The sequence below is a fragment of the Phaseolus vulgaris genome, chromosome 1 (assembly GCF_000499845.2).
Source record: "Phaseolus vulgaris cultivar G19833 chromosome 1, P. vulgaris v2.0, whole genome shotgun sequence".
Classification (NCBI taxonomy): domain Eukaryota; kingdom Viridiplantae; phylum Streptophyta; class Magnoliopsida; order Fabales; family Fabaceae; genus Phaseolus; species Phaseolus vulgaris.
In genome coordinates, this window is record NC_023759.2 from 43,882,156 (window position 1) to 43,904,719 (window position 22,564).

The following is a 22,564-nucleotide window of genomic DNA, read 5'->3' on the forward strand; positions in this document are numbered from 1 at the left end:
TATACCCATATTTAAGACAAAACTACCAAAACCATGTCTAACACAACTTGCGCCCATTTTTATTTCATCTTATCCCAATTGGACCATGTCACTTCAAATAAAAAAATAATATCTTTACAATCTTCTAGTACTCTACCATTTTTACTTATACATCCTTATCACATCACATAGTAGCTGATATATTTTTTTTATGAAAAGGATGTAAAGTCATCACTCTATGTGTTCCATGGTAAAAAGTACAGTGGAAAAGGAAACAGTATAGTGATAATTTGAATCAAAATAAATATAAAACATAACGTTGTACATTGTCTAATCTTATCATATAGAATCTTGCTTTTTTTATCCAATTCTTGACAATATTAGATAAAATAAATACAATAACTTCACATATTGAATGGCTCTGAAGGGTGCATTCTTCCCAAACAATAAGTTTGTAATTAATGAGCACATAAAGAAGACTAACGAGAGATGCATAGCTATATGGTTTAGTTCCTTTCTCTAATCATCACTCTACAATCATTCTTCCTCGTTTTTAATAGTGTGATACTGTGGTCGGTACTTGTACGTCTTCGTTAGGGAAGTGAATTACCCCATCCACGCTGATGGACCACTTGTTGCATGTGCCTCAACTATTCTCTCTCTCATTAAGACCTTTTGTCGCGTACCATGATTAACTATTTTTCGTTTTTGTTCATTGTCGCAATGATTAACAGATTAAGGGTTAACAAATTAGCAATGATTAACAGATTAAGGGTTAACAAAATAGAACTGTGCATGAAATTAGGAAAAGAGAGGAAAGCTTTTCAATAGAGAGAAGAAGCCGCAGTGAAATGGTACAACCAACCAGACCCGAATAATGATACATTCAATGGTGAGGATGCACAAATGGTAATAATTTAACTTAAAGAGAACATCATGATCATCAACCATCCAACCAAAGATCAACGCCCACCGATTCAACACGAAAGGAACAACCCGGGAAAGTAGAATGAAGAAAAACAGAATGAAAAGAACATACACAGAAGAAGATCGAAGAGAAATTCAATGATACAGATTTTTTTTTTGTTTATTTTTGTGATTTCTGGGTCTAGTAGTCAGTGGTTGGGAGCTGCTCGTGGGTGTGGCTGATGAAGACGACCTCGTAGATAAGCCCAGCAAGACCACCACCGATGAGAGGGCCAACCCAGTAGATCCAGTTGTTGGTCCAGGTCCAGCTAACAACGGCGGGCCCGAATGTGACTGCAGGGTTCATGGCTGCTCCGGAGAAGGCCCCACCCAACAAAATGTTAGCGCCAACGATGAAACCAATGGCGATGGGTGCGATGGTTCCCAAACTACCTCTCTTGGGGTCAATGGCGGTAGCGTAGACAGTGTAAACCAAACCGAAGGTCATCACGATCTCCAACACCAAAGCGTTACCCACTCCAACTCCAGCTGAGAGTCCAAATGCGGGAACAGTCTGTCAAGCACAGGAACAAAACTCTTATTAGTTCACAAACACCACAAATTAAAAGTTAGTTACGTGAAGTAACGGTAATAACGGTCTTACGGAGGAGGTCACGAAGGCCAGGAGGAGGGAGGCCACCACGGAGCCAAGGAGCTGGGCGATGATGTAGACGACACCGCGGAGAAAGGTGATGTTGCCTCCGATGAAGGCGCCGAAGGTGACGGCGGGGTTCACGTGACCTCCGGAGATGTTGGCGCCGACGGAGACGGCGACAAAAAGGCCGAATGCGTGGGCGATGGAGGCGGAGATGAGACCGGCAGGTGTGGCGGCGCCGTTGTCGGTAAGCTTGTTGAAGGCGATGCCGGAACCCGAGCCGGCGAACACGAAGATGAGGGTGGAGATGAACTCAGCCAGACCCGCCTTCAATGTGTCGGGGTTAGTGGCCTCCTCGGGCCTTCCGATGGCGATGTTTCTGATCGGCATCTTCAATCAACGGCGGTGATGATTACGACTGGTGAAAGATCAGGTGAATACCGATCACTCACTTAAATCACTCTCTGTTTCGCTGCCACTGGTTTTCGCTCCGTTGCTTCTTATATACCCACTCCCGAGACATAGCTGCCTCTGAGTCCACCGGTTCTATCCGGTTTCCGGTTATTTTATTTTCATATTTTTTCAATTTAAGAAATACTTCCAAAAATGACAGGAATCAAGTTTTAAAAAATACCAACCCAGAAAAGAAATAATCCTATTTGACAGCCTGTGACACGTTCTTCATTTCAAATTATCAATTGTTTTTCCTTTTCAATTTTATTCTTATTTTTATTTTTTATATTTGGTATAATGATATATCCCCACCACTACTCCATGCTCTTAATCCAGCGAAGCCTTTCGGCTATAGCTGTTCTACGATAGACACGTGTCCCAGATGGATAAGAGCCACGTCAGTCGTTGATAAGTGAATATGGTTTGATCTGTTTTCTATCTGGATAGTTCGGAATTGCCCAATTTGCACTCATTATTTAATTTGTGAATGACATGTATATGTGCTACTGTAATATTATATTATATCGCGTGTGATAAAGATAATGAAAGTGTTAATTATAACACCAAAGTAATACTTAATCTGTAATTATAAGGGCATAATTCATCATAATATAATGAACGAGATAAGAGGATAAGCACTGTGAGTCTATTGAGTCTGTCAGTGACCCACAGGAAAAAAAAAAAAAACAGGCATTATTAGAACACCGCTACTAACACGTGGGTAAAATGCTTTTTTGTTTATAAAAAAATAACATAAATGTTGCAAAACTGAATAAAGTAATTTTGAGATTTTGTATAAAGTTTACTTTTATAGCAAGAAAATATTAATCAGAAATTTAGAGAATTAAATTAATCTCCCTCTTTTATCCATCCTCTGGTCCCTCAATTATTGTTTTTTTCAAATGGGTGGATCGTGCATATGGAATCACTGTTATTTCCTTCAACAAAAGTTAAAAGTTCATTTTAATTAATTTGGTCTGTTCTGCTCATTTTATTTTTGCCACCCTTTGTTTGTTTAATTTAATTACAGTGTTAACAAAAAAGGCTTTTATTAATCAATTTATAATATAACTAGGTATCAAATTTCATCTTATTAACTTATTATTCTAATATAATTGTTGGAATATGTGATCCGTAAAAATTAAACTGCCACAAATTTTAAATTAGACAATGTCGTGCATAGTAGTTGTTAAGAGTTGGATTGGAACTGAAATGGTAATGAAAATGAATAACTTGTAAAATCTGCATCAGGTACATGATGTTGTGTGTGTTACGAATTTCCTTAATGAAAGCAAATACACAAATGAATTTGGATTATATATTAAGCATATGATTTGCCAACTTAGCTAACAATCATTCGTTTTTTAATGATGACATTATCATCCATTTAAATACCTTATCGTCGAAATATTTTATAATCCAACAAAAGTATTAAATATTAAAAAGTGAATGTCTTATTTTAGGTGAAATTATATATTTATAAATAATTTAATATCTTAATAAAATTAAAAAATATTTTTTAATAATTCTGATATTATATTAAAAATAAATTTTAAATTAAATTAAATTTACAACATCAATTAATAAATTAAATTTATATTTATTTATTTATATATTATAAAATATTTTTATTTGTTATCTTCCATGTAAAAATTTCAATAAAAAAATTTCAGAATTATTTGAAGAGTAAAAAATATAAAATCAGAATTATATTCATGTCACTGGAAAATAATGTTTTTAAAATAAAATAAAATTATATATATATATATATATATATATATATATATTTTGGAACAAATCAAAAACCATACTTTATTCTATTAAAAACATATACATTATAATTTTATGTAATTTGAATCCTATAGGCAGTTGGTACTAGGTAGCAAAACATTGGTATTTGTTTTTTATTAACATAAAAACAAAATGTTTGTAGAGTTGAAAGGAATTATGATTTTGGGAGGTGGAGTTTATACCAAAGATTAGGTCTGTATTAATTAGAAAAAAAGGAAAAAAGTGTACATCACTAATGTTTTTATTTTGACTTTATTCATAAGTTTACTAAGGGCCGGCACCGCTTTTCAATTTTTAATTACATCTCTACCAAATCATGAGATCATTTTAGTGGTTGAAACTCGATATTGTAAACAATGAGTGGGTTATGTTAACCCAGATAGCAGATATGGCTCATGTCAATTTCAAACAAACTATTGCTAATCAAGTTATTATTATATAATATGATTTGGTAATTAAGGAATCTGTTAGACCTGTTCAAGTTCTTCATACTTCATTTATAATTAGGTCACGAGAGGACTTCTTTAATTTCATACTTAGTAAAAACTACAAACTTATGCTTACCTTACCTATGGATAACTCCAATAATACTAATTACTACATTTTGGTAAGATAATGCACCATTTTCTTTCTAAGACTTTTTGGTTTCCATGATTTTAATTATTGAGATATTTTCTGCACAGAATTGCACTTCTCAAATTAATTAATTTTCAATAGAAACAATTAAGATTTGAAATTTAATCTTTTATGAAAAAAGTAAATAAACTTTAAGTATATCCAGTAGCATATGCCAGCTTTAATTCTCTGGTCATTAGTATTATTTTGTGAGTATATGTATGTGTGGTGAAAGCAAACATAGAGGGAGAATGGCCCACCCACGGGCTCCAAAGTCCAAGGCTCACATAATTCATATGATTTTTGATATCGATACAAAACCAACATTATATTCTATGATATTGTCAGACGCAGAAAGGGTAGATGTTTATGAAATGATTAGGTGTTGGAGGAGAAGTTGTGAGGCTGAGATTGATTTTGCGCTCGCAAGAACACCAATTCCTGCATAATTTAGTAAGTACGTCAACCTGCTAATGCAAACAATTATATTTAAAAATCATAGTCTCGTGAAATTAAAGAGAGTAGAAATGTGGAGAGAAAGAAGTTTGGACCACACCACAACGTGAGACGGAGAGGTAGGCTAACGTTGTCTTTTTCTGTGGTCACTTACAGTGTAACCGTCCAAAAAGCACCACAAATCAATTTTCCTTTGCATCACTCACCACTTACCTTTTTCTCTCATCTTCAACCTAAATAAGTACCAAACAGGCTACTATTGCTGCCTTTCTTGTTTAGTTCATTTCACACCATCATAATGTCATCTCATTAATTGTTACTTTCTTACTGTCATTACTCATGTCACCCACCACACATAATTTACATTGTATTTTAGGTTCTTAATAGAATAATAAACTATGTAATTTTGTTATATTAATAGTTTTAACTATAACAACTTGTTTAGAAATTGCTGTACTAGAAGATAATGGAGACCTTAAGACACAACATTCAGTGTCTGTGTTTTTAATCTCATGATTCATTATTTTTATCTTTCTTTACTTTACATGTTTTAATGTATTAACAATATTACCAACAAAATTAGTCTATTAAATAGACTTAATTATTTGATCACCTACTGGTTTCCGATTTCATAACGTACAAACTATAAAACAGCCTTGAGAATTAATAAATTATGATTGAGAATGCAAGTTATGGTTATGATGAATAAACATTAAGAATATATTTTAAAAACTTTAATACTTTCTTTTAAATTCTAACGTGTTTGTAAGAAGGAGATTTTTACACTAAAATAATACAATTTTTGTCTTGTTTATTATGAGAATTGGTAAAAAGAAATATTTACAATTTTGAGTAAGTTATACTTTTTTTTGTCATGAATTTGTTTGGAAGAGGTGGTATGATTGATATGTTATGTAGGAAAGAGAAATAGAAGGTGGCAGTGGCGTGGAGGTGGGGACAGCATGTTAGTTTACAGACTGGCATTGTGATTGGTCAAACGGAAAAGTGAGTGCATGTTAGCAAATACAGCTGTGTACTCAGTGGGCCATCACGTGAAAAACAGTCATTTTTTTTATCTTTGCCGCTACAACTCAATTTCAAAATTCCTTCTACAAATTTAAATAATTCACATTTCTTATCTTACATCTTAAACCTTAAACACAAAATTATTCTATTTTAAACTAAAAAATCATTTCAATCAAAAAAAAAAAATTCAAGTTCGGTTGAAATTAATTATTCAATTTAGCCTTTTGAAATATACATTAGTTTGGATTTTATCGTTTTAAAATATTTTTGTTGTATAACAATTATTCAACTTTAAAATACTAACTATGAATAAATTAAAAGTAAAACATTACATATTACAATAAAAAAATTATAATAAAATAAACATATTAAAAAGTTAAATAGTTTTATACTCCATTAATTAATTTTTTTTTATTTGTTAACCGCCAACCTAATTGAAGTATGTAATTAGGAGAATAAGAATGAAGTTTGGTGTTTTATTGACTAGAGTTTTTTATTTTTAAATTAAATTTGTTCGATCAAGAAACCCTTATGATGAATGTGTGTATTAAGAAAAGTTTAACCTTGATTTCTTTATTTTAAATTTAATTGTATTATCATTTAAAAAAATTATTATTTAAATTAATTTTTATCTTATTTTATCATTAAAGTTTTGAATTTTACAAATTTGGTGTATTTCTTATATTCTAATAGGTAATATGTAAAATATTATTAGACCTTCTAAAACATTTTCATTAGGTATTATATTTTTTTGAGTTGGTGGGTGGTGTTATCCTTAAGAGTTTTTATATTTTGATTATATTTTGACAACCCGTAAAAATATAATCACACTAAATATTAATATTTATAACAAAAAAAATAAAAAGCTTTTTAATAAAAATATACATAAAACATAATTTTTTTTAAATAATTAAAATATTAATATTTATCAATTTAAAGGACGAAACACGATTATTAAATAAATATTAATCTTTACTTAATAATAGAGTTTTAGGGTACACCTTTATTGTAGGTTTTGTTGTAGACATTTGTTATATGTTTCTCGCAATAATTGTTTTAACGTTTATATTGTTTCGTATTTATTTCTCCACCTGTTTAAAACATCAATGAAATCTTAAAAATTATAATTTTAGAGTTCAATGAAAATAACACAAACTGGATAAAGTTATACTAAATATTTAAAAATAAATCACTGATGAATAAATTATTTTTAAAACAAAAACATTGATGATGAAATATTATTTTAAAATATAGTTATTTTTTACTTTAAAAGTAGAAAAATGTATTTTAAAATACAACTTCCTGTTTTATAAAAAATCTAAAAGACTTATTTTAAAATAGATGTTGTTTATTTCTAGAGAAATTAGAATGTTGAATCTTATACCAAGACACTAATTACTCACATTAGTAATCTATTTTAAACATATCTATTTTTTTTAATTTTTCTTAAAATTCATAAAACATTAAAAACCCTAATGAAATGACAAAAGAACACCGAATGTCATATCATTATACTAACGTTATCCTTGTTTTATATATATTAAAGTAGAAGTGTTAACTTTATCCCAAAAACAATTCTTCTTTTCAAAATTGAAGTAAAAAAAGATAATTTTTTTTTTGTATTACTGCATTTGATAGGATTTATTTCCTTTCCTAATATATTATTGTTATACTGTAGTATTTTAATATAATAATTTTTTCAAATAGCTCTACAAGTGCAACTTTCAAATGGTGCAATAAAATAGGGATTAAAACTGCACTGTTTCCTTTGAATTTCATGTTTTTAATTTTGTGTGGCGCGATATGACCTAAATCTAATTATATACGTTTGACATGGTGCATTAAATAAAGGGATAAAACTTGGACTGTTTTTCTTTGATTTTCATTATTAAATACCCAGATATTATTAACTGTCATAATTTTTCCATCTCACTAGAATGTATTGCTAACATTAGTATTTGTACACGTTTAATATTAAACAATTTAACCATCCATATTTTTAAGATGACTTTTATTTAAAGATAAATTTTAAATAAATAAATCAATAATTAATTTTAAGTATGATTTTTGGAATGAAATAGAGTATGTATGGTGTTTTTAGTCAATTTTATAACTAATTTTTCAATATAAATTATTTAGATGAGTTTTAGAGTTTTTTTTTTTTTTTAAGTTTTGATTGATTTTTTTTTGTTTGCTGAAAATGGTTGATTTGGACTTAAGTGTTAGCTCCCTGCTCAAGGAACATCTAAACATTGTGTAATGAGTTCATTCAGTATCACATAAGTAATATGATGATTAAGTGAAGTTCATGGTAGTGTATAAGAGTTTTGAAATCTTATAACCACTCAAATATGTTACAACGCTCGAGTAATGACATAACCTCTTAAAAGATAGTGAAAATAGTCATTGAAGCTTTAGAATTTGTTAGGAGAAATTTAAGACACTTGAGCAATAAACATTCAAAGTGAGAGATTTAATTAAGAAAGAGATAAATATTTAATTATGCTTTGGGTAGATATCTCACTCGAGTCATCGAGTCATGAGATTGCTTAATAATCTTCTTCCAACAAAATTCTAGGAGATGAGGTCGCTCAATTACCTTTTGAATAGAATGTTGATGTGTTAATTAATTATGTAATTAATTATAAATATATATATATATATATATATTTATATGTATGATAAATGTGTGAATTATGTATGGTTATATATACCTTTATATTGATATAATAAAGGTGAAATTATTGATAATATAACTAAAAATCTAAATATGAGTTACTAATTTTATTTTTCATATTTACTTGTTTTGCTATTTATTTTTATATATGTGATCTTTACAAAAGTCTTCTCAAGTTTCTTTTACCTTGTTATTTATTGATCCTACCGGCAACTCGAACGGGGAGGAATCGCTTCGTAGCACTCTCTGCCCTGTCTACGCGACTGTGTCTTCCGCAGAATCACCCTCAGGACCTTCTCTTGGTGTTCCAAGCGTGACCTGCAAAACACACAGACGGCGCCTCTAGCGGCCGTTTGCACTCCGACGATCAAGTTAGTCCAACAGAACCACCAGAAACTGGAAACTAGTAATGTGTGTGTAAAACTCTTGCACTCTGTTTTTCGTCTCCCTTTTTTCTCCTTTTTCCCACTCTCCCCTGATTCTCTCTTTTATCTCTCTTTCCCTGCTTCTGGGCATAACAGAATTCTGTTATGCTTTTCTGGCATGTGTCAGAACCCTGTTATGCTTTTCAGAGAAAGCGTACCTTCAGAATCAGCAGTGGGGAGCGTGAGGGTCTGCGCATGTCTGCGCGTCTCTGCGCTTGGCTGCGCCTGTCTGTACCTTTAGTGGTACGGAGTGCTCTTTTGTCTGGACCGCACCCCTCTCAGATGATGACACGTGGAGGCCTGCAACTCACATCTAACCACACGCGCGTCACTTACTGGAAGGGCTCTAGCGCTTCTCTTTGTGGGCCTAAGTTACGCCCTCGCGGAGTAACGTAGGATGTTTCTCTTATCTGGGCAGATCGCATACTCTTGGGAGAACGTCGGGTGTGGCTGGTCTAGGCACACTCACCAAGCGTTGCTCTCTGCGTATACAGCTTACCCTTCACGATGCCATGCACGTAATGGGTTGAGGGAATCACCAACCACTGGCTGGTTTACTAGTCCCCTCAGGCCACTCTCGTGCATGATTCCCTGAGGTGTGCACATGCGAGATCTATGCGTAACGCTCTCGCTGAGAACCTCATTCCCAGTTTAACTGCGTGTAACACGAGACCCCGATGACAATACCCCGATGACTGATCAGTGTTTATCTGTTTCTCGCGTTCTGCCTTCAGGCGTTAGTCTGAGAACTGATCTGTTGGTGGCCACTTGGCTACTGACCACCGATCACCTTCCCGGATGATCTGTCCCCCGACCTCTCTACCGCCTGATCTGTTGGTGGTCACTTGATTACTGACCACCGATCACCTATCTTGGCGATCGTCCCTCTGACCTCTCTGCCACCTGGTCCACGTGTCACCCGGCGAGTGGTCCACGTGGTTCTCTGATGCTGACGTCATCGACTACCGATGACCGATCGGATCACAAGCCCCCCAGTCTCGAGTCGAGAACTCGTTCTCAGCGAAGAGACTAAGTGGTCGTGCCTTCAGTCCACGTGGCAAGTGGGGCCGCCTCACGTGCCACCTCACGTGCTGCTTCTTTAACGTTTGGACTCCCTCTCTTAATCTCGCGACACGTGGCGCCATCAACGGCCAGCGTTGTGCGTCGCTAGCGCTTCTCTTATTCAAATTGGCGCGCCCTTCCACTGTTCCTTCATCTTCTTCATTCAACTCCCAGACTCTCTGCGAACTTTCTTCTGCGCACCCATCTTTCTTCAAATTCTCTGCTTCCCAATCTCCTGCGATCATTCAAAGGTATGGTTTTTCTTTCTTCTGGCCCATTTTTGGTCATCTTTACCGATTGCATTTATCATTCTAGTTATCATGCATTCATCTTCCCCATTTCCCTCTCTCGAACCCGCGCTAGGGTTTTTTCAGGCTCTTACTCTGGCTTCTGCTTCTTCTTCTTTTCATCTGGGCATCTCCTTTTCCTTTCCCTTTTCTGCTTTCACCGAAACATTCATCATTCCTCCTTCTCCCATTTATTCTAACTTTTCGTTTTTCCTCCATTTTCAGCTATCTCACGATGGCTCGCTTGAAACAAACTGCGCGCGTCATTGCTTCTTCTTCTGGTGCACAGCCTTCCGCGAGTGCGCCAGCTCCACCACCGCCTGTGGCTACCTCCTACCATGACAATGCCAGGGTCTACCAATGGGCTCCCCTGGCATTGCTCGCCGAAACCTCCACTCTACTGCCCGAGGGCCATCTCAAGTCCCTGCTAAGTCGCAACCCCGATGAGCCTTCCTGCTCCATCGACAGGGAGAATGACTTCAACATTCAAATTCGCATCCCTTCTCGAGGGATGCCTATCTGCGTAGATGACAGGGCCACCAATGGGGTGCCCTTTGTCTTCATCTACTCCGCCATTTTCAAAAGACTAAAGCTGCGCCTCCCTTTCACTTTCTTCGAAAAGGAGCTGATGATGGAGTTAAACGTCGCGCCCTGCCAACTCCATCCAAATGCCTGGGCCTTCATCCGGGCGTTTCAAATCCTCTGTAGTCATTTCGGGCACAACGCCTCCGTGGACGTGTTCCTTTACTTCTTCGAAGCGAAGAACCCTGGGGACAGGTCCTGGGTGAGCCTGAACGGGGTTGCTGGACGGGTGCTCCTGGGCCTGTACCAGCAATCCTTCAAAGACTGGAAGGGCAGATTCTACATGATATCTGCTACCCCTCAAAGTCCAAGCCTGCTCGAGGGGTACCCCCTCTACTGGGTTCCTGGAGTCGAGTTCAAAAAATCCAGGGACCTCGAAGCTATGGCCCCCTATGAGCGCGAGCTGTGTGCGCTGCTCCTGGGGGCCAAGTACAACTCCGCCCGCCTCATCAAAGATGAATTTGATGTGGTGGCTCTGAAAAAATACATAGGTAGCTCTTCTTGCACCTCTTAGGATACTTGTCTCTTCTCATGCATGTTTCTATGTGCTTTTTGGTTTACCTGCATAACTTGGCCATCTAACCTTTCCTTTTTCCATGTATGCAGACTCGATGACGGGAAAAGACAGGAAGCTGGCTCTGCTGGAGCTTGCCAAACGTAGGGGAGCCAAGGGCACTGGCTCCTCTTCTTCCACAACAGAGCCCATCGCAGCCCCTCCACTCTCGGTCGCGCCAGCTGAAGGCCCCGAGCCAGGGAAGAAAAGGAAGAGGCTGGTGAAGGCTTCCGCTTCAACCGCTGCTGCTACTGCTACTTCAACTGAAGAGGGGAGCTCAGGCTCTCCTCTGGTGCACCGCCAAAGGAAAAGGTCAGCAGTTGAGGGGGCCTCATCTCTCCAGCCTGGAGAGATTGAGGTGGTGGAAGTAGAGGAAGGGTCTTCCCCTCCTCCCTGCGCTCAAACTGCCTCAGAGCCTACCAACCTTCCTTCTCCAGGCCAGCAGTTGCCTCCAACTTCCCAACTGCCATCTTCCCCCCCAGCAGGCCAATCACCTGGTCCACCTGCTCATCTTGCTGGGGGTCCACCACCACCACTGCCAATCCCCACTGTCACTGCTGAAGGTGGGGGGTCCAGCTTGCGCCCAAGCACTTCTGGGGCCAACCACGAAAACTTCAGCAGGGTCATCACCCTGGTCCGACAACTCATAAGCAACCGAGAGCTTGTTGAGTGGAGTGGTGATGAGGTGGATATGCACCTGGCCAAGCAGGTGGTGCTCTCTCTGGAGTTTTCCACCCAGCATCGCAAGCAACTAGCCCTGGAGAAGAGGGTGAAGGATCTTGAGCATGACAAGGAGTCACTGCGAAGTGACTTTGAAGCTGCCCAAGGATCTGTGGAGTTGATGCGGGGCATGGTGGAGAAAGCTAGGAGTGAGTACCTAGCGCAGGTCCAAGAGACCATCAAGACAGAGATCTTGATGGGGGAAGTTGTTAGCTCCTTGGACTGCACGGTGGTGGAGCTTAAGGCCGAGACTTCCTCCCTGTGCCAACAGAACACTCAGCTATTGGGGGAACTCGAGTCCGCCAAAGAAGCAGCTGCTGCGGGGGAGAAAAGACTTGAGGAGGTGGTGGGCAAACTGTCTGAGGCTGCCTCCTCCCTTGCTGCCGTCACCACTGAGAGGGATGCTGCGGAGGCTTCAAAGCAAGAACTGGAGGTGGAGAAGGCCGATTTGATGAACGTGGGTGCTGATGCCCTTACAGACGGATTCGAGCTAGCACTCGAGCAAATCAAATGCGTTCTCCCGGACCTGGACCTCTCGCAGTTCAGCATCTACCACGAAGTGGTGGATGGAAAGCTCATTCCCCCTGCTCCTTAAACCCTTCTTTTCTCTGTAAATTTAATTTCTGCACAATTTTCTTATCACACTGAAATTTGTATAAGACTTGACTGTGAATACAAACTCTCAATGCTTCTTTTGTTGCATAAGTTTCTTCCCTTGTATTCTCTTTGAACTTCACTTATCTTTATGTGCGCGACTAACCGTTAGCTAGCTTAGGTTCAGCGCGATCATGGGCTTTACCTTTCCTTTCGCACACAACTAAGTGTTAACTAGCTCAGGCTTAGCGCGATCTTGAGCTTCGTCTTTCACTTTGCGCACGACTAAGTGTTAACCAGCTTAGGCTTAGCGCGATCTGCTTCTCTTACTCTTTGCGCACAACTAAGTGTTAACCAGCTTAGGCTTAGCGCGATCTGCTTCTCTTATTTTTTGCTTCTACTTGATCACGACTGGCTATTCCCTCAGCTTGGTGTTTAACAGTCCTCGTGCGCTGCTTTGCACTACTAGCCAATTACTGACGACTCATCAGTGATCGCTCTTTAGTCTTCACTTAGCTTTTTCTGTCGCTCTAACGCTAAGTGCATAAAGGACTTTGACATCGATCGCTCAAGGTGAGGCCTCGTCTTGGGGAAAGAAAAGTGTTTCTCGCTAACCCCTCTTACTTTCCCCAAGGTCATCACCCCTTGGCGGGTTGAGTCGCTCATTCCCTGTCTCACTCCTGGGGTGAGAAGGGTTTCGGACTAAGAGTCTTACTGGGCCAATATTGGTGTATGCCAAGCGGGTAAGGACGTTTTGTCAAAACCTTTCCTTTTCCTCCCTTGGTCTTACTAGCACCCCTGGCTTTTCAAACCTTTAACTGCTTGCACTCACACCTGGGGTGAGGAAGACTTAGATCGGTGCCAGTACTTGCGCCTAGGGCAAGTAGGGTCTAACCAATCACCTGCACTTGCACCTGGGGCAAGGAGGATTTTAACTTTTAATACTTGAGCACACTTTATATGCTGGAAATTTTCTTTAATTGGGTGGCCTCGTTAAAAACCCTCCTTAGGGAAAAGAGTGCCCCCTTGTCTGTTCAGCTGTTTCCACCACATACAAACATGTGTCTTTTAGCGCGAGAACGCCTATTACTGTACAACTTTAACTGAAATAAAATTTTAAATGGGTGGCGTTCCATGTTCTGGGGATTGCTCCTCCTTCCAAAGTCTCTAGGCGATAGGCTCCGTTCTCTAATGTCTCCACCACTCTGTACGGGCCTGTCCACTTTGGGGATAACTTGTTCTGCATGTCATTCTGATGCGCCTTTCTCATCACCAGATCACCTTCCTGGAAACGCCTGGGCCTCACTTTAGAGTTGTGCCTCCGCTCCACTCTTCTCTTCACAGCTTCAGCACTGACTCTGGCCTCTTCCCGCACTTCGTCTAGCAGATCCAGATTCACCTTACGCTCTTCATTGGACTCTTCAGCAACGAAGTTCAGGAATCTGGGGGAGCTCTCCTGTATTTCCACAGGAATCATGGCGTCTGTCCCATAGACAAGGCTGAAGGGTGTCTCATGGGTGCTGGACTGTGGGGTGGTGTGATAAGACCATACAATCCTGGGGACCTCCTCTTGCCAGCCTCCTTTGGCCTTGTCTATTCTTCGCTTCAGCCCCCTGAGCAGTATTCGATTTGCTGACTCCACCTGCCCATTGGTTTGTGGGTGTTCCACTGAAGCGAAAACCTGTTGTATCTTCAACTCTTCACACATCTTCCTCAGCTGATGACTCGTGAACTGGGTGCCATTGTCGGAAACCAGCCTCTTGGGTATTCCGAAGCGGCAGACAATGTTCTTCCAGACGAAGTGCTCGACTTTCTGTGCGGTGTGTGCGACTGGCTCTGCCTCCACCCACTTGGTGAAATACTCGATGGCTACGATGAGGAACTTCATCTGCCTTACCGCCAGGGGAAAGGGTCCTAGGATGTCAATCCCCCATGTATGGAATGGCCACGGGCTATGGATGGACCTCAACTCCTCAGGGGGTGCCTTGTGCCAGTCTGCATGCAGTTGACACTGTTTGCAACGCTGAGCAAACCTTATGCAGTCTTCCTTCAGCTTTGGCCAGTAGTACCCCGCGCGGAGTACTCTACTTGCCAAAGCGCGGCCACCTACGTGGCTTCCGCACACCCCCTCGTGCAGCTCAGACATGAGTCTGGTGCATTGCTCGCCGTGCACACAGATCTGCACAGGGTGAGAAAATCCAAATCTAAATAGGCTTCCATCTATAAGAGTAAACTTACTTGAACCCCTCTTTATTCTTTTTGCCTCTGCCAGATCGAGCGGGAGTACACCATCTTCTAAGTATAGCTGGTATGGCGTCATCCAGGTGTCGGGTTCCTTCTCCGCATGAACCTCCATCGACTCATCGGTCTTTGAGGGTCGCGATCTCACCCTCGGTGCTCTTAGCGTTTCTTGGGTCAACGACCGATGACCGATCGTTAGACGCTCCATTGACTTGCATACGTGAAGCACCTGGTTGTCTGATACGAACGCGCGCGGCACCTTCAGGGTCTCCTGAATGACGGTCCTCTGCTTCCCCCCCTTGCCTGAGCTGGCCAGCTTGGCAAGCAGGTCTGCTCGGGCATTCTGCTCTCTTGGCACGTGCACTAACTCAAACTCGGCGAAGGACGCCTTTAGGAGCCGCACATACTCCAGGTAGGCTGCCATCTGGGGGTCCTTTGCTTGGAACTCCCCGGTAACCTGCCCGGTGACCAGTAGCGAATCGCTCTTGGCCAGCAGATTTCTTGCTCCCATTTCTCTTGCTAACAACATTCCTGCGATCAGGGCCTCATACTCCGCCTGATTGTTGCTAGCTTTGAAGGCGAAGCGGAGGGACTGCTCGATCAGTACCCCATTTGGTCCTTCCAGGATGACTCCCGCGCCGCTTCCCTGCTGATTAGAGGAGCCATCCACCGATAACACCCATCGGAAATTTAGCCCTTCTGTAGGTGTCGCGATGGATGATAGCTCGACTACGAAGTCCGCGAACACCTGCCCCTTGATCGGTCCTCGGGGCTCGTACTGAATATCAAATTCTGACAATTCTACTGCCCATTTGACCATCCTGCCTGCTACATCAGGTTTCTTCAATACGTTCTGGATAGGCAGATCAGTCATCACGACCACTGTGAAGCTATGGAAGTAATGCCTGAGTCTTCTGGCTGAAAGCACCACCGCCAGAGCAGCCTTCTCGAGGGCCTGGTACCTTGTTTCAGGGCCTTGCAGCACCTTACTCACGAAGTAAACAGGCCTCTGGGCCTGGTCCTGCTCTTGCACCAGGACTGAGCTGACTGCCCTCTCCGTAACAGCAAAGTATAGACGAAGAGGGATGCCTACCTGGGGCTTTCGCAGGACTGGTGGGCTCGCCAGGTACTCCTTTAGCTTGACGAAAGCCTCCTCGCACTCCTGTGTCCAGAGAAATCTGTTGTTGCGTTTGAGACACTGGAAGTATGGGTGACCTTTCTCCCCACCAGCGGACATAAATCGGGACAGTGCTGCCAAGCGACCGGTGAGCTGCTGCACCTCCTTCACCGTTGTTGGGCTCCTCATTGCCACGATCGCCGCACACTTCTCCGGGTTAGCTTCGATCCCTCGCTCTGTCAAGAGGAAACCCAAGAACTTCCCAGCCTCCACACCGAATATGCATTTCTCAGGGTTGAGCTTCAGCCTATACTTGGCAATGGTGGTGAATAGCTCTTCCAGATCAGCTGCATGATGCTTCTTCTCTTGGGACGTAACCACCATGTCATCTACATAGGCGTGTACGTTCCTTCCCAGCATGGGCGAGAGCACCCTATCCATGAGCCGTTGGTAGGTAGCCCCCGCATTCTTCAACCCAAATGGCATGACCTTGTAGCAATAGCAAGACCGTTCCGTCATAAACGCGGTCTTGCATTCGTCCATTGGGTGCATCCTGATCTGGTTATACCCTGAGAAAGCGTCCAAGAAGCTGAGTAGCTTTCCCCCCGAGGCGCTATCAACTAGAGCATCTATACTGGGTAGGGGGTAAGAATCCTTGGGGCACGCCTTGTTGAGGTCAGTGAAGTCCACGCACATTCTCCACTTGCCGCTTGCCTTCTGCACCAGTACCACATTCGCTAGCCACTCGGGGTACTGGATTTCTCTGATATGCCCTGCGACAAGGAGCTTCTGCGCTTCGTCGTGGATCACCTTCCTCTTCTCCTCGTTGAATTTCCTTCTCCTCTGTCGCACCGGTCGAACCATGGGGTCCATCGATAGACGATGGCAGAGGAAATCGGGGTCGATTCCCGGCATGTCGGATGCTGACCATGCAAAGGCATTCATGTGCTTCTCAATCACACCCATGATCAGCCTTCGCTCTTCTTCAATGAGGGATCCCCCCAACTTGAATTTTCTTCCCCTGATGTCCACTTCGACCCATCCTTCAGCTGGGTGGGGCCTTCTCTCACTGGCAATGACCGCTCTCGCGATCCCTGACTCGCGAGGAGTGATTGTGCTTTCCTCTTCTTCTTCAACTTGGGCTACCTGAGAGCCCCCCACCGCAGCGTCCTCCATCCTTTGAGCGCCTGGTGGTGGTTTTGTGGTGACATGGCACACACTTCTTTTTTGCTTCAAGCTGTTCTCATAACAGCGTCTTGCCTCAGCCTGATCCGACTTGATGGTTATCACGGTCCCCTCCATCGACGGCAGCTTCAACTTCATATGCCTCGTCGATGGTATTGCGCCCAGTCTATTGAGTGTGGGCCTACCCAACAAAACGTTGTACGCAGAAGGGGCATTCACCACTAGGTACTTTATCTTTTCAGTGCGGGCTGTTGTTCCGTCAGTGAACGTGGTCCTCAGCTCGATGTATCCCCGCACCTCTACCTGGTCCCCTGCAAAACCGTAGAGACAACCAGTATACGGTCTTAACTGATCAGGGGACAACTGTAGCTTGTTGAATGTTGACCATAACATGACATCCGCCGAGCTTCCTTGATCTACGAGTACTCTATGCACCCGTCTTCCTGCTGTGATGAGAGAAATGACCACAGGGTCGTTGTCGTACGGGACAATGTCCCGTAGGTCAGCTTTCCTGAAGATAATGTCCACCTCAGGGTAATGACTCTCATTCACTGCATCTACCGCCATCACCGATCGAGTGTATCTCCTTCTTTGTGAAGCTGTGCATCCCCCACCAGAGAAGCCTCCAGCGATCGTCTGCACTTCCCCATGCACAGGGACTTCATGCTGTTGCTCTCCAGTTTGGGATCCTGACGCGCGATCACCCTGCGGTTCACGCAGGTAATCTGCTAGAAAACCAGACTTCACCAACTCTGCCAGTTGGTGTCCCAGCGCCAAACAGGAATGAAGTGTATGGCCAAAGGCCTGATGAAACTCACACCATTCATTCTTCTTCCTTCCAAGTACCTTATCTGTCTTCTCTGGTACTCGTAGTCTTGCCGCTACGGCAGGAAGGGCGATGAGATCCGCCAATCCCACCATGAAGTTGTATCTCGGGGGTGCGTTATTTTCCCTTGCGCGCCCCTTGCTCTGGTCTTTGCCTGGTGCATAGGGACGAGGTTTTTCCCGCACCTTCTTCCCCTCCTTGGCCTCATGCACCCTGCCTTGCTGTGGCTTTCCTTGCCCTCCACGCGGCTTGGGTGGTGCAGCACTTCTCCTCTTCTCAGAAACCTCTGTTTCTGCCACTATGTGCGCCACCGCACGTCGTCGAATCTCTGCAAAGGTGCTGGGATGGCTCCTGATGAGAAACTCGCTGAAAGGGCCAGGCAGCACACCCTTCTTAAACGCGTGCACCAGCATATCTTCATCTTTGCTGGGCAGTCTAACCACTTGTGCCCCAAAGCGGTTGAGGTAGTCCTTCAGCGACTCACCTTGGTACTGGCGTACGTCGAACAGATCGTAGGACACCACTGCAGGTGCCTTGTTGACGATGTATTGTTCAGTGAAGAGCTTCGAGAACTGAGAGAAAGACGTGATATGCCCTTCTGGTAAACTCACGAACCACTCCATGGCGATTCCGCTCAATGTGCTCATGAACATCTTGCAGTACACAGCGTCTGAGCCCCCAGACAACATCATCTGGGTGTGGAATGCCGTCAGATGCGCCTCCGGGTCTTCTACCCCTTTGAACGACGCTTTTACCCCCACCAGGTTGGGAGGCACCATGGTTCCCATGATCTCAGGGGAGAATGGCATGGGAAATGCCCTTGGAGGTGAAGGCTGCCTAGACTCCCTTTCGTCAACAACGTGCTCCCTCTGCGCCTGCAGCGTCCTTCTCAACTCTTCGTTGACACGATTCAGCTCATCGTTCCTGCTTTGCGACGCAGCCAACTCCGTCTGCATCCTTTCTTGTTCAACTTTTGACGCTGCAGCGTTATCCTGCAGCGTGCGCACCATTTCCAGGACCTGCGCCATTGTCACAGCTCCTTCGTCAGCGGATGGCGCAGGTGATGGTTGTCTGTTTCTAGGCATCCTTCTCTATCAAAGAACTGATTAAACTCTGGTAAGCTTTAAAACTGTGGTATATATGGGACAACGATTCACTCGGGCCCCACGGTGGGCGCCAAATGATCCTGCCGGCAACTCGAACGGGGAGGAATCGCTTCGTAGCACTCTCTGCCCTGTCTACGCGACTGCGTCTTCCGCAGAATCACCCTCAGGACCTTCTCTTGGTGTTCCAAGCGTGACCTGCAAAACACACAGACGGCGTCTCTAGCGGCCGTTTGCACTCCGACGATCAAGTTAGTCCAACAGAACCACCAGAAACTGGAAACTAGTAATGTGTGTGTAAAACTCTTGCACTCTGTTTTTCGTCTCCCTTTTTTCTCCTTTTTCCCACTCTCCCCTGATTCTCTCTTTTATCTCTCTTTCCCTGCTTCTGGGCATAACAGAATTCTGTTATGCTTTTCTGGCATGTGTCAGAACCCTGTTATGCTTTTCAGAGAAAGCGTACCTTCAGAATCAGCAGTGGGGAGCGTGAGGGTCTGCGCATGTCTGCGCGTCTCTGCGCTTGGCTGCGCCTGTCTGTACCTTTAGTGGTACGGAGTGCTCTTTTGTCTGGACCGCACCCCTCTCAGATGATGACACGTGGAGGCCTGCAACTCACATCTAACCACACGCGCGTCACTTACTGGAAGGGCTCTAGCGCTTCTCTTTGTGGGCCTAAGTTACGTCCTCGCGGAGTAACGTAGGATGTTTCTCTTATCTGGGCAGATCGCATACTCTTGGGAGAACGTCGGGTGTGGCTGGTCTAGGCACACTCACCAAGCGTTGCTCTCTGCGTATACAGCTTACCCTTCACGATGCCATGCACGTAATGGGTTGAGGGAATCACCAACCACTGGCTGGTTTACTAGTCCCCTCAGGCCACTCTCGTGCATGATTCCCTGAGGTGTGCACATGCGAGATCCATGCGTAACGCTCTCGCTGGGAACCTCATTTCCAGTTTAACTGCGTGTAACACGAGACCCCGATGACAATACCCCGATGACTGATCAGTGTTTATCTGTTTCTCGCGTTCTGCCTTCAGGCGTTAGTCTGAGAACTGATCTGTTGGTGGCCACTTGGCTACTGACCACCGATCACCTTCCCGGATGATCTGTCCCCCGACCTCTCTACCGCCTGATCTGTTGGTGGTCACTTGATTACTGACCACCGATCACCTCTCTTGGCGATCGTCCCTTTGACCTCTCTGCCAACTGGTCCACGTGTCACCCGGCGAGTGGTCCACGTGGTTCTCTGATGCTGACGTCATCGACTACCGATGACCGATCGGATCATTTATCAACAAAAAATTGATAAATTAAAAAAAACATTTTAGAAGTGTTTCAACTCTTATATAAGAACCTATAGCCTGACCATCTTGTTTATAAATTCATAAACATAACAATCTTCGCCAACAAACCATAACATTTGGAATTCTATGCTTCCTGCAGAATTATGCAGCAAGTTTGAATTCTGCAAAATAAAATAGAAAACCAGCAAAACTTCTTGACAGTGGCAGTTGGTGTTTTGGCATAGCTGCTAACAGAAGCTTGTTCTGCATAATTCCAACTTCACATAGATTTCACTATACCGCATTCCAGTTCAGCATAAACACAGTTCTTCCTTCACCTTCCTTCCTCCATTAAGTCTTTCATCCTTGCTTTTTTCCTTCAAGGCACCACTTCTGCTAGATGCTAGTTCCATTTCCGAAAAAACTTCCTTGTTTTTCCTGCAATCCGAGGCTTCAGCCTTCAACATCAAGACCTTATACAATATCTAAGGGGTTCTAGCCTTGCCCTCCCTAAAGATATCTCCATCCTTGCCTCACACCCCCTTCCATGCTTAAGTCCATTCCGGTGCCCTTCTTATACTACATACATAAACAGAAACCTTGTGTAACACATTTCCAAAACAAATTCTCAAAAACTCATTACACATAATCAATCACAACTAACCAAGCCAAAACAATATCATAAATCAGCATACTAGAATCATAAGAAATATAAACAATTTAGAGGATAAAGTACTCAGTCAGAATAGTATAAGTTAAAGAATTTATTATTTCTCTTCATCCAAGACCAAACTTGTAATTTTGACATTTTTATATAGTGAGACTAAAACCTTCTTCATCATCTTAATTAAGAACATGATCTCAAAGGTTGTTAATACACTGCATATTATCGTGTTGGACTCACTAGTATCGATTGTTTTTTTTATCAGTAAGAAAAAATAAATAAATATGAACCACTTTAGGGGTGGTCAAACCCTTATACCAAAAATTAACCCTTAGTTTCCCTCGATCAGACAAAAAAAAAAACTCCATCTGACAACTAATTAAACACCTGACAAACCTCAAAAACCAACTATAGTGCTACCCAACATAGTAATACATCAAGCAACCAGCCTCATACAAACCAAAGGATCAAGACACTAGTTAGAATAAGAGAAACAATGACAAACAATTCTAATACATCAACCACACCCTCTTTAAAAAAGATATTATTCATGTGCTTCAAAATCTCACTTACTACTGCAATCCAAACTGCTTCCCAAACGTCATTAACTGAATCAGTAGCATTACACATCCTAAACTTAAAGAAATTTTACAGTAGGTCATTGTGAATCACGAAGGTCACTCCAAGCCAAGCAAAACATTGACTCCAAACGATCCAAGCTATTTTTCACTCAAAAAACAAGTGGCGGCAAGACTCCTCCTCCACCCCACAAAAACTATACATAAGACTTTCGATCGTAATCCCACACCTTTCGAAATTGACCCTAGTAGCAATCTTATTTTTCATCACCCTAGTAGCACAACTTTGCACCTCCAAAGCTTTTTGTACACACAGACGTTCTCCCCTTCTCGACCCCTCCTCAAACAATTATATGCAGATTTAATCGTATAAGTTGGGAACTCCCCATTCTTCCAAACCCATTTATCCGTCTCTTCCAAGTCAAAACTCAACCATTGAAATACCTGGAAAAAATGACTCACCATAGGCTTTTTCTATTAAAAGAAACTCCTTCTCCAAGCTAATTGTCAAACCCAACCACCATTAGACCATACCCCAAGCTCGACCACCTTAGCAACTTTGGAAGAGCTCAGGGAGAACAACCTCGGATAAACACTTTATTATCTTTAATAAGTTTTTCAATAATACCAACATCATCACAAGACATGAGAACAAACTTCTACCCAAGATAAAACTTTCTTTGACCAACTGCATATTGGGTATGATGAGCATATATTTATTCACACTCAATAGCTTTAATCATGGATTATTAGACTATAATAATAAATAAATTCATTGTTTTAA

The 22,564-nt window shown here is 42.2% G+C and overlaps 1 protein-coding gene across 1 annotated transcript; it reads right to left on the reverse strand.

Annotated features, from left to right (window-relative positions):
* Nucleotides 1-826: 826 nt before the first annotated feature.
* On the reverse strand, nt 827-2,293 carry LOC137815392 (probable aquaporin TIP-type). Its single transcript, XM_068618534.1, has 2 exons — nt 1,550-2,293; nt 827-1,459 (listed from the first exon to the last, which is right to left on the reverse strand). The coding sequence occupies exons 1-2, from the start codon at nt 1,928-1,930 to the stop codon at nt 1,088-1,090; spliced, it is 753 nt and encodes a 250-aa protein (XP_068474635.1). The 5' UTR covers nt 1,931-2,293; the 3' UTR covers nt 827-1,087.
* Between the last annotated feature and the right edge of the window lie 20,271 nt (nt 2,294-22,564).